Here is a 13,853-nt window from a genome sequence, read left to right as displayed (position 1 = left end):
GGTGACGTAACCATAAGGATAAGTGATGTGAAAAAGTGAATAAAATTAAAACTAATTAGAAATAGGTATACTAAATAGTGAAAGAGTGTGCAATTGTGGGATGAACCCACTACAATTATTCAGAGCGTAATAGATAGTGAGACTACAGAAGAGTAGTCAAGGTAACTAAAGTACACTTATTACACAACAGTGATAAGTTCGTACGTCTAAACAGAAAAGAATGTCAGAACTGCCGAGATTCCTCGAGTGCCACAAAGAGTATAGCTATCTAGGTCATGGGGGGGGCGAAAAACAAGTTGAGTGGGTCAGCAAAACAATGCTTGTACGTAATTTGTATTTTTCGAAATATACTAACCCCTCGCCGTAAGACAAGTATAGTTTCCTTAAAACATACTACGTAAGTATGTAAACAATAAAACAACAATATTATAACAGTAATATAACCAGAAGTATGCCAAATCGTGATGTATTGAATGCAACAATAATATAATCATGTGATAAACAAATATAACTAAGTGCTCATCTATCTAAGCTGACACACGAGTTCGAACAGATAGATTCTGACACAAACATGACTGGGTGTAATCAATATGCTCTAGTACTACGATCATGTGAAGACTGGTGCAGAAGCACATCACATACAAGTCGGATTGCCTAATGCAATCTACCCGACAGGACTGGCACCTAACTTGGATCCAAGGTGAGCGAATGGTGCGATGTGAACATACACGTGAAGGACTAGCCCTGGCCCTGGGGCGAGTACTAACACCAGTGCAGCAAGATGAGCATATACAAATATGTATGAATGTCATGATAGTAATATCCCAACCATATAACAACATTTATCACAATTAATATCACAATAACGATTACTTGGCAATATAAGCTTAAAGGTGAAGTAAATACGCATTTAGGGAAACTATAAATATGTATAGGTATAAAATAAACTACCCACTCACAAGTACGTCGCTGGATCGTAGCCCCCCAAGCCTAGCTTGGCCTCGAACGTCCTCGGGATACATTTCTCCTATATGTGAAATAACTAAAATAAAATTAATTAAAGCAAATATACGGAAACCTAAATAAAACCCCCATAGTTTGCTCAAACCTAGGGTTTAAATATACCATCGTGACCTACTCGACGTCACAAACATCCCCAAAATTTTAAAATAATTTTTGGATGGCTCACGCGCCGTCAAGGGCACAGCCAGACGCGCCCCCACGCGCAGGCCAGTGCCTGACATCCATCAGGAATATTCCATTAAAAGCTAACAGAATTTAGCGGCGTTACCTGACGCCGTCAGGAATATTTCGTCAACTCTGACGGAATACTCCGTCTCCTTCTTTGGTCGTCCTCGCCGTCGCCGCCGTTTCCAACTCGATTTTTTGCCGGATTTATGGAAAATTTTCAAACTTATTATTCTCATTCATTTCTCAACCATTTTCGACGTACTATATATGGATTTGAAGCTAGTGAAGAGTAGAATCGCGTTATACCTGTTTGGAGTCCAAAAAGTGGACGGAGGTTGCTGGAAAAAAAGCCTTGAAAGTTCCGGCCAAAAGTGTACTCTTTGAAACTCGGTCGTTTCATGTCGACCTTCTTCCAAAACAAGCCTAGGACCTTTAAAAAGTTGTGTAAAAGCCTTCCCAAGCTTCAAATCATCCTAACTCGTTCAAAAACACGTCGAACTCAATGTGCCCGAGTTCGACGTTGAAACTCACCCATTCTAGGTTTCAAGAACACGATTGTGTTCGCGAAGATGAGATGAACACGAAAATGAGGTTCTTGGGTTCGATCTGAGAGCTTTGAGGCTCATTCAAGAGGGTTTTGCAGAGAGGGAGTATACGGGAGAGAGAGAGAAGGAAGATAGAGGGAGAGGGTCCCTCTTTCTAATTTCTGATTGGAGGGCAGAAATGAGGGAGAGATGGGATTGGTAAGAGAGTGACATGATGGAGGAGGGTGCACAGGATGGGCTAGGGAAAAGCTAGGGATAGGATTTTGGATTTTGTACAGAAAAGAGTACCAAAAATCTATCTGGAATAGTGTTTTCACACTGATAAAATTTATGTACACTCGTAACAACGTGTACAATTTAAATGTGATAGCAAGAAATAAAATGAAAGCGATAAGAATACGTCCACGTCACTGCCAATAAGGGCATAACCGTCAATACACATACTAGGGGAGGAATTATATAGGAAAATTAGGGACGGGTCGTCACAAATGTCTTAATGGTTTTAGATTTATTTAATTTTTTTAAGGATGATCTATGAATGATTAATTAAAATATAAACGGTTTGGATCCTTGAAAAAAGTTACAGAATAAGAATTACAAAAACGTATGCCAACATTGTGTAAAAAAAAATGTATCTCCGAATCCTAACCCTTATATATATATATATCATAATTATTATCAAAATTTTTGTGTTATATATATCATAAACATATGCATATGTAGCATCACTTGCATTACTCATAAAAGTAAGTCTCATTAGCAATACTCAATATATAACTTTTTTTATCCCACAATATATTTAAGGTGTGAGAATTTGAGTTAAGCTTACACAATGAGCTAGCCACTATAATTTTAGTATCGAATTCATTACTTTTGAGAGTCAAATATAAGAATTCTAACTTATAAGTAGAGAATAATGTCTATTAAATCGTAGTATTAACCCCTCTCAAGACCTTCAAATTGGATTTCTTATTGTTGATTTAATTTCTTTTTATTTTTAATTGTTTATTTTATAATTGTTTAGTTGTAGTTTTTTTCTTTTTTTGAGTTTTAGGTTTAATTATAAAGAAATAAATTATAACATCTCAAGGGACATATTTGGCATATTTGCAATTATAGAAGGGTGTGAAAAATATATTTGAAATTGGAATACGCGTGGCCATAGAGATTGGGTGTCCAGAGACTTTCTTTAAGGGTACAAAGAACCACTTATTTATAAACACAAAACACACACACACATATATAACTGTAGTACAAAATATATTACTACAATTCAGATTAGTTACTTTTACTAAGATTCATTAAAATCAAACTATATAGTAATCGTATTGCTAAGTCAAGGTACTACATATCACTATTGGATTAGATAGTGAAAAACTATTGGCTCTCTCTCTCTCTCTCTCTCTCTCTCTCTCTCTTCATGTGATTGTGATGATTCATAATGAACTGAAATGGCAATGTCTTCTGCTTTCCAAGGGGACATCATTGTCGTATTGAGTAATCCATTATGTTATGCATGATCCACCACTTGTGAGTTGTGATCAAGAATATTACGAGAGCAATTTGCATAGAACGAGTTTACTGTTTTGTAGAGTTTTGGTTCAATAACGTAACGTCATATGAAAAAAAAAACTTACACACATGGTTGTACAACCTTTGTGATATACTTCATACAGAGATCAAAATCAAAACTGCTATATGAACTACGTATTACAATAAATGCATGCAGTATTACTAACCCTAATTGCTGCTAAAGCATCAGTTTATAGTTAGTTAATGGAACACTTACTCGAAGACAAGGTTCTAAAAGACGCTAGGCGCTAGTCGGGCGACGGGTTGGGGCCTAGTGCCTAGGCGGGAGCCTGGGCGGACCAGGCGGATTTAAGTAAATTTATTGTATTTCATGTAAATAAGTGTCTGTTTATACTTAAAATATATATAATTTCATCATAAACTAGAAAATAGAATGACATGTATATTATGAAGTATTGGAACATAATGAAAACATAGGGAGCAAACATATAACGTGTGTGTTATTTAAGTGTTCAATAAGTCTCTTACAATATATTGGAAATAATAAAATGCAAAAGAAAAGTTATCTATTTTCTATCTAAATGAGTCGCAACCTAGACATGTGTCTAGGCGGGTCTAGGCAGGCTAGATGGTCTAAGCGGGCGCCTCAGCAGGTCTAGGCACCCTTTTCTTAATTTTCAAACGCCTAGGCATTAATCTGGACGGTAGCCAGCTGCCTAGCGCCTAGGCGGCGCTAGGCGGGAATTTTTAGAACAGTGCTCGAAGATGAAACCATGATGTATGAGATGTGATTAAGATCTTCCTTTCTCTTGGAAACGAATTGGAACTCTTGCTCTTGATAGGAAACGCAATCACACAAATGAGGAGCTTGTAACTTACCAAGAAAGGGAATCAAAACCCTTGTTATAGGGATGCAACTGCTCCACCTATCCCGATAGCAGTTGCCATCAGTTTTCCAACTCCTTGTAACTATCCTCCACATTATTTTCTACAATACTTATAGTTTTCTCACTTTATATTATACATGTAATTAATATGTATAAGGTACATTACATTATATCTCCTTTTATATATGTTATTTCATATCTCTATTAAATGGTTTGATTCACTTGTCACATAAGAGTTCTAACAATGGTATAACAGTAGTGAACCTGGTCATCACAGTAATAATGAATTAGTTTCATGTAAGTTCTTCTCAAATATTATACATACACACACACACACACACATACATATATATACATATATAATTAAACAAGGAAATGTCCCTTTTTTAATGAAAAAACATCAAATTGGTTCTTGCACGAACTCTTATTCTAAACTGTAAATGTGGCGTTGTGGCAACATAGTAAACAAACAATCTTGCAAAGAAACCATAATTATCAATTTATCATCCGATGGAAATAGTGTGTATATATCGATATTTTGTGATTAATCAAAAGCTTAAGGGTCTGTTGTGAAAAAGCTCCGGCCATTAGCATATCTGAGCTGTTGTTTAGTGCCAAACAAACTCCATTTTAGTTTAATTTCTCTCCACAGTAAGGCCTTACTTTCCCTTGGATAAAAAAAATAAGTTAGCGAACGAAGATGGAAAAGTTAGATACAAATGAGTGGGAAGGTCATTTAATTAAGAAAACTAATATTCTTAGAATCTTGATTGATTAGAATTATAACTTTGCAGAGGAATGCATGCTTCCAATATCTTGAACAAAAAATAAGATGACAGCTACAGGCGGTGAAATATACAAGTTAATTTTCGTAAGTAATTAGGATCACAAAATCCTTCTATTTAATTAGATAATTTGATGATATAAATGGTTCACGTGAGTAGCATGAGGCTTTCTTGATTTCACCCCCAAATGGTTAACGACGAAACTTGAATTAAATAATTGAACAGGCATTTGTTGCATGGAGCTGACCTGAGTGCCGGGGCAACAGCAGTAATATATAAAGTAGCAGGCATGCATGGTTTTGCGCGCACACATATACGTGTGTGTGTGTATATATATATATATATAGAGGAAAGAGATCATCTCCGGATCTTTTTTTACTCTAAAGTTCAAAGATCAAGTGATCCAGACCTTTGAAATTGGATCCAACGGTTAAAAATTATTATAACTTTTAAAAGTTTTTACTAATTTATCTGTTTTTAGCCGTTTGATCAAATTTCAAAAGTCCGGATCACTCGATCCGTGGGCTTTGAAGGAAGAGATCCAGAGAGGATCTCTTTCCATATATATAAATGTTGTTAGCACTTTAAAAATTTAACTATATACTCTTAATTTTTTATATTTAGAAAGAAAAATACTCTTATAAGTAGTGCACAATTAAATTTTTAGAGTGTCAATAATAATTATATATATAGGATAATGCTAGCTAGATCAATTTTTAGATCAAATTTGCATGGAGTACGATTATCTCCCCTCTTTTTTTCCCTCCCCTTCCATCCCTCATATTTGAACGGTCATGGTTAAGCCACGTCAACATCTTATATTAATTTTTTATAGAAAGAGAAAGATAAAATAGAGAATGTGAAAGGAGGGCATGAAAGGGGATGGAAAGAGGAGGGGAGAGAATCCTACTCCAATTTGCATATCATGCGACGTGTTACCGACATAAACAACTTGTTAATTAATACTTAAGTAATAATTCAATCATCAACAACCATATCATATAGTTTATAAAATATGGTTTAAAAAGAGACATTACATATATATATATATATATATATATATATATATATTATATTACTGTCATGCATGTCATTATTTTATCTAATAATTGGAGCTCAATTAATTAGGCCCTTAGGAGTGGAGTTTGAGAGTGTGAAGATTGAAGACAAAGGCAGAAGAAGAAGGTACACAGAAAACTTTTTGAGTTCAAATAAAGTACAAGGCACTCATATTATGTTCTTTAACTAATTCACTTTTAATTTTATTCGATTAAAAGTTAAAAGAAAAGTGTGGAGTGCAAAATAAAAACAATATTGCAAAAAGAACTTCCCAGCATTGTGAAATATGTCAGAGGTTTTGCTAATTTTCCATTGAGACAACATTACTTTTCATAATTCCTATTTGGCTCTCTCTCTCTCTCTCTGTGACAATTGGCATTGTATTGCTTTTGTCCTTTCCACTCTCTGACACACACACAGCGCTATATGTGGCGTAAACTTGCCTGACAGTGCAAGCAAAGCTTTAAGCAAGCAAGCGCCCCCACTTTTTTTTTTCTTGGATTATGGGTGCTCTCTCAAGTTTCAACTGGTATGGTTTCTCCAAAGCTCACAGTGTATTCCTCTTTGTCTGTAAAAAAGCTATGCCTTTAACTCTCTCTCTCTCTCTCTCTCTCGTCTTTCCTAATTGGGCCCCTCATCAGGACTCATCACTAGTGAGTATGTAATGTAAGCTGATATTAATACTTAGTGCTTCACTAGCAAAACCACCATCAAAACTAGTCTCTCCACGGTTAAGCTTAGCTGTACCTATTCTGTCTCTCTCTCTCTCTGAGTCTGTTCTCCTCCAACAACTGATCTCTTATAATTTCTTGCTTTGTTTCTTTACCACCCATTAGCTCCATCAGTTTCCCTTCCCTTGCTAACTTAATCAATGATCAGATTTACTTTGGTTTGTTCATAAACTACTCTATACTTCACCATTCATTTGATTAAGCTCTCTCTATCTCTCTCTCCCTCCAAATTAGCCAAAGAAAGACTGTTTTTCTTTTTGCAGCTTCTTTGTGCCTGTGGAAAATTGGAAAATGGAAGGTGATTGTTTAAGCAGCGCATGAGCATGAACTAGCTATATACCAACATATATTCTCGAAGGGAAGTTCATCCTCTAATTGTTTTCTTTCTTTCTTTCATTCTTTCTGATCTTCTCTACTCCTTCAGCTATTTCTCGATCGATTAATTTCTTTTATGTTGATCTTCCTTCTTGGGAGTCGTTGATGAGTGCGTGGTGACCTCCTTTACTCCCTCCCTCCCTCCCTCTCTCCTTGTCCCCTCTATCTATCTATCTATCTGTTTCAAATTAATGAAAGAGGAACACTAGTAGTATTTGCTAGCTTGGTTCTACTACTGGTATACAGCTATTTATGGAGATATATGTCAAAGTGGATGTGGCTCAAGCGTGAATCAAGACCCTTTTAATTAATTGCTATACTGTGTTCTTTAATCAAAAGGATTAATTATATATTGGCACCATATTCAAACCCTCCACTTCTGTTTGTCTCTCTCTCTCCTCTCTCTCTCTTGTTCCTTCTCTTTTGGCATTAAAATAATAGTTAGAGAAAAAAGAAGTGAAAGATCCATCTATCTATTCTAGCTAAAGGATAGACTGATTGATTAATTAATAATGGATCAACTTTCAAGTCAAGAAGGAGAGATCCCAATCACAATCCCAGTCCCGATCCCGATCCCAATAAATACTTCCTTTGGAAGTGGTGGGCATGGCCACCTGATCCATCATCATCAGCAGCAGCGCCCCCATGACCCTACAGCAGCAGCAACAGCAAGAGCAGCCGTGCCCCACAACAACAACAAAAACAACCATTCCAATTTCCTTCCCTCCTCAACAGTGGTGCCCCAAAATCAAACCCCCCACAACACTAACGGCTCTAATCCCATGCCCACAAGCCTGGATCATTCTCATGAGGAGGAGGAGGAGCAGGAGGAGGAGCATCATGATCATGTCAACAACGCAAATGCAAATGTTGTGCCCTACAAATACAACACTTATAATAATAAGAAACAAGCAGTTGTTGGGCACAATGGCGTGAGGTACAAGGAGTGCCTCAAGAACCATGCAGCAGCCATGGGAGGGACTGCCACGGATGGCTGTGGCGAATTCATGCCCAGTGGAGAAGAGGGCACCATTGAAGCCCTCAACTGCTCTGCCTGCAACTGCCACAGAAACTTCCACAGAAAAGAAGTTGAAGGTGAGCAGCAGCAGCTCTCCTCTTGTGATTATAATTTCCATCATACCATCAACAGGGCGGCTGGAGTTGGCAGCAGGAAATTCTTATTAAGCCATGAAGGAGGAGGAGGAGGACGTCACAAGAGTTTACTAGCACCACCCCAATACCCCCACCAGCACCAGATGATAATGTCTAACTACAACATGGGGATGGGGATGATTGAGATGGTTGGGTCCATTCCTTCAGATCAGTCTGATGAGCAGGAAGATCATCATCATCATCGTCATCATGGTGGCGGTGGTGGTGGGACAGTGGGCAGCAGGCCAGCAGTAGGACATGTAGCAAAGAAAAGGTTCAGGACAAAGTTTACACAGGAGCAGAAGGAGAAAATGTTAAACTTTGCAGAGAAAGTAGGGTGGAAGATTCAGAAGCAGGAAGACTCGTTTGTCCAAAACTTCTGCCAAGAGATTGGGGTCAAGAGAAGAGTTCTGAAGGTTTGGATGCACAACAACAAACACAACCTAGCCAACAAGATCAACCCACCACCACCTCCTCCACCTGCCCCTTAATCATCGATTAGCTAGTTTCTGCTTAACCCTACCCTTATAAAGTACTCATCATTATTATTATCATCTGTAATTTACATTGGCTTTTTTTCTTCTGTTTATTCATAATGTTCTCCTTTTTCATCTCCAATTTTCTTGGGTTTTCATAATTATTATTCTTATATCTGTAATATCATTGGTGCATCCTTGGTTATGCAATGTAGTTTGGGAAAACCTTGGTTTGGCAATTGGCTGTCTGTGCTTTAGTTAGTTTCATTATTTCACCATAGAAATAATGGATTGAGAGACTGATATCAGTAGAGGTGGAGGTTGCTTCATCATTACCCCTTTACTAATACATTTTTGTATTGAATATTAATTATACTGAACATGTTTGTAAGTTTTCGACTATATAATAATTAATACCTATAGGTTGGCAGAAAAAATTAAACAAAAACTGGAGTATATTTTATGAATTTTTTTTTTTTGAAACAAAGTACGATAGTCATTGATGATGAGTTTGAAAACGTACAAAACAAACATTGAGGATAGGTCGCATACAAAGGGTCTCGATAAAAACTTTGCCGGGAATTTCAACCGGTTGAAGGAAAAGTGGAGTATATTTTGTGAGTTAGCATGGATATATTCTACTAGCAATCTAGCTAGTCATTAACTACTTCCATTTTACAAGTAATTAAAGTATTTCAAGATGCTGACAAAACAATGTGTTGAATTTTGTTATTTTCTCCCAAAACTAATTTGGATTCTATAGGTGGAGGGTAGACTATTGTGTCCTTATGTTATTTCCCTATATAAATATATATATACACACACAATAAAATCCATGTTGCCTGTTGCAAGAACTCAAAAGAAGACATATTCATATAGCCTTTGCCCTTTGGGGTTCCTTCGTGGAGTCGTTCCAATGCTTCATCTTGTTCAACGGTTAGGTTTTGAAGAATTTCTTATTTTTTTGTGATTGTAACATTGTTTCGTGATGTTACTAACATAGGTGGTTGACAATCGTAAATGTTTGATTGGGTATTTAATGTTGGGCTTAGTGCAATCAGAAGCCCAAGAATGCAAAAAGTAGAAGGAAGATTGGGCTCGGACAAGGCGGCAGCTCAGGCAGAATTAAAAATCATTTTTTGCCAAAGAATAGGCAACAAACCTATGTTAGAAGTGACACTTAGATGATAGCTCACCCCCAACAAAAAGTACTTTTCAAGGCCATGGATAGGTAAATAAATGGTGGCTCACCATACTCTGAGGCCATCACCAAAAGGTGAAGCTTGGACAGTCGAGCTAGAGAGGCTATAAAAGCATCAAAGGCCACAAGGAAGAAGGACACTCAACCAATCAATCAAAAGACATCCAACTTTGTACTCCAGCAAGCAAGAAACCAGAAAGCTTTAGTTTGTCTAAACTTTACCCTTTTAGTTGTAGGACCACCATAGAAGCCGTCTTTTGTCAAGTTTTAGAAGCTCTGCTACATTTCCCTTGTGTTGTAGTATCGAATCCCTTTAGTAAACCCGATTTATATTTCATTCTCCAAAGATTACAACCCCTGTAAAACACAAAGAGAAGTGGTTGCAAGAAGACGAACCTTGCATAACAAGGTCATAATCTTGCCCGAATCTCTTTTGTTTGTACTTACATAAAGTAGATCTGTTGTTTTATGCATCTTTCATTGGATCCTATATCATTTTCGACTGCTTTTCATTCAAAGTTCCATATATGATTAATCTTGCTAAACTAATTAACCTTGCTACTTTAATTGTTAACCTTAACCAAAGAAGTAGTTTGAAGGGCCCTGAACTCCCTTTAGTCAGACATATGATATTATGAGTAAAAGTCATTGTTTACAAGGTAAGAAAAAGAACTTTATACAGACTTAACCCATTTGTAAACAATCCAATCGAACGAAGAAGTCTAAACAACTTGTGGCGCAAGTAATCAACCCATTTAACAACAACAAAAGAACAATATGTTATACAAAGATAATGGTGACACGCTCAGACCCATATTAGTTTTTATTGTGAGCCTCAAGGCCTAACAAAAGCCCCACAAAGGCACCATTCAAACTAATAACAAATTCATATTGCAGTACACCAATCAGCAAACCTTGCCCGACAAGCAAGACTTAAGGGAGTTGTGCGAGGGACAGATCTAGTCCGAACATAATTTTGGCATGCCTGGTAGGACTTATTTTGTAATAATGTATGCCAAGACGAATGAAGAATCGAACGTTCATGTGGAAGGTGGAATTTAGGCAACCTCGTTGTCCAACATGAGTAGGCATGACAGATCACCCAAAGGACTTTCCTTCACCACACATCCCCGGGGATCTTAGAAAGCTCGACCTCTTCTGAGAAGTTGGGTGGAAATGTCACTAATGAAGATTTGCAAGCCACCATGGTACAAGTATTGAGGAGTATGGAGAATATATCTTTAGAAACCAGAAGAGAAGTTAGCAGGCTGTGTTCCTTAACAGGAATGCTACAAAGAAAGTTGGAGTTAGAGTACTCTACACCAAAAGACGGTTTTGTCAATGAAAGAATCATGGAGGCAAGCCTAGAAAAGGAACCAGCAATTCCTCAGTTTCCCTTACTTAAAACCCTTACTTGAAGAAAAGAAGAACAAAGGAAAAATGAAGGAATGGGCTGAAACCAGTTGGCAGGAAGATCCTAAAGAAGAGTTTCAAGAGACAAGTTTGCCCGATCCTCTGCCACCATCACCAGATGTTAAAAGGCAGATCGGGCAGGAATGGATAAAGATTGGTGCGTCTAACTTGGTGGGAGAAACAAGCAGAAATGGCTTATCCATAGCTGGGAGCAAACCTCTTCCTTACAGGCCACCATCATTAGTTAATAAGGGAGGATGAGAATTTAGATTAAAGCAACCAGACACATAGAGGGAAGCATTCTCGAGCATCGATCATAGCCCGAAGTAGGGGACTTCTTATCCCCCACACGATAATATGGCCAATCAACAACTCAGGAATGAGTTGGCAGAATTAAGGAGAATAGTGGTACAAAATGCTTAACCTCAGGCCCGCCCGATGTTTAGGATAACATATCATAAACCTTATCCTAAGTACATTGATGAGCATAATCTTTTCCCTCTTAATTTCAAAATGCATGCGTTCCCAACTTTCAACGGGGATGACTATAATGTATCTTCCAGAGATAACATTTTCAAATTTTCAAATCACTGTGTGGCGTTTAAGGACAACCCCAATTACAAAATGAGATTGTTTAAGAATTCACTGGTAGGCTTGGCTTCCCAATGGTACTCTATGTTACCCCCTAATTCCATTGCCAACTGGGGGTAAATGGAAATGGCCTTTCATGAGCAGTTCTATAAGGTGGAACATGAAATGGCCATTAATGATTTGGTGGAAGTGAAGCAATATGAACATAAGTCTACGAAGGATTTTATGATGAGGTTTAGGAAAACCAGGATGAGATACCAGTTCATAATCAACCATGCTTAACTTATAACCATTGCCCAGAAGGCTCTGAGACTACCTTTGAGGAAGAAGTTCTATGATGTGTGGTTTAACAAGCTTTAGAAGCTGGTAATTGCAGTCACTAAGTATGAGAAGTTGTTGACCAAAGAACAGCAAGTGAAGCATTCATCTAAAGTGCCCCATTTTTATAAAAGTAAAGCGCCAATACATAAGCTGGAGTTTGAAGGCCTAGAGGCAGGAGAAAATGATAACAGCTTGGGAAAAGGGATAGAGTTATGTACTATGGAGGATGACCACTCCATTTAAACCTTTGATGGTAAAGAGATTGGTTCAACCCATCAAGGACCAGAAGATCGTGATGAACGATGGAGGCTTTGTACCTATGAAACCTCCAAAGTATCAGTCATATTCCTTTAACTTAACTAAGGCCGCAAACATCTATGAAGAACTAGTAAGGGCTTGGGTAATCTTGCCCGACAACACTAAGAAGATGCCTAAACCTAAAGAACTTAGAGGAAAAAAGTATTGCAAGGTCCATTATACCTTAAATCACTTCATTGCTAATTATGTGCAGTTTAGAGATTGAATCCAAGACCTTATAGTCAAAGGGAAATTGTTGCTGGAAAAATCCCAGGCCAACATGATGATTGACACAGATCCATTCCTTGAAGCCCCAATCAACATGATAAATCTTAATTGGGTTGAGATGATGAAAAAGGAGAAAAACAAAAAGCAAGCATGTAGGCCAATAGAAAGCAGCATAAGGTTGCCCGACAGGCCCCAAACAGTTGTGGTCAAATGAGTAGTTTTGTGTAGTAGATGTCAATGTGAATGTGAGCTCGAGGTGTTAACATCAGGCACCATCATTGATCGAGAGTTGGTTGGAAGGAAAAAGATAGAAGAACAAGATGCCCGCATGAGTATTCTCCGGGCTGTTGAAACAAATAAGAAGACTACTAAGAATGTGTTCTAGAGGTTGGGAAGAGATTCAGAGCCTAAGGGTCTATCTGAAATGTTTATAAACTTTGAAGCCTCTGAAGAAGTGGAACATAAAAATGTGAGGTTACCACGCTAGGTGGATGTTAAGACTCCTCAACCAACCAACCACAGCAACATAAGACAAGGAAGGCGAGAAAGAACCATGAGCCCAATACCACCAATTACAAAGGTGAATTCAGCTCGACTGGGCTGAAAATGGTACATATTGGGCAAAGACGGAAAGTCTATTAGAGAAATGATGGCATCTCATATGAACTCACTAAAAATTCCTGCTATTTTAGAAGTTTTTGAGAATGTTAAGTTCGAGGAGTTTATCCAAGGAGGAAAGAGATGACCTAATTGGAGAAGCAAGAGAGAAGTAGAAAGGGCTAATAGCAAGGCTGAAGGCAGAGGGGATCATGTTCCTCAAACCCTTCATCCAAGGAAATACAGGGTGTTAAGAAGAATGCAAGAGAGCATGGTGATGGTACCTACACCATGTTGGAATCCAGAGCCTATTTGTTTTGGAACCATTTCTCCTGAAAGAGGGATGCATCCACTACCACATGAGGATATTCCCTTTGGAACTCCAAGGCAGCTACATGATTTCAACATAATAAGAGAATAGGAAGTGCCCGAGTTGAAGTTAACCAAAGATGCCCAAGCATAGATAGATAA

The 13,853-nt window shown here is 37.8% G+C and overlaps 1 protein-coding gene across 1 annotated transcript; it reads left to right on the top strand.

The window, feature by feature from the left end:
* The first annotated feature begins 6,501 nt into the window (after positions 1–6,501).
* LOC103402460 (zinc-finger homeodomain protein 3-like) lies at positions 6,502–8,973 on the top strand. The gene has a single exon (XM_008341210.4). The coding sequence runs from the start codon at positions 7,619–7,621 to the stop codon at positions 8,747–8,749; it is 1,131 nt and encodes a 376-aa protein (XP_008339432.1). The 5' UTR covers positions 6,502–7,618; the 3' UTR covers positions 8,750–8,973.
* The last annotated feature ends 4,880 nt before the right edge of the window (positions 8,974–13,853 follow it).

This window comes from Malus domestica, chromosome 15 (assembly GCF_042453785.1).
Source record: "Malus domestica chromosome 15, GDT2T_hap1".
Classification (NCBI taxonomy): domain Eukaryota; kingdom Viridiplantae; phylum Streptophyta; class Magnoliopsida; order Rosales; family Rosaceae; genus Malus; species Malus domestica.
This window is presented reverse-complemented; position numbering and strand designations above follow the sequence as displayed.

Bases quoted from the DNA above. Each gene is read 5' to 3' on its own strand.
- LOC103402460 (XM_008341210.4), top strand. From the start codon at position 7,619: ATGGATCAACTTTCAAGTCAAGAAGGAGAGATCCCAATCACAATCCCA.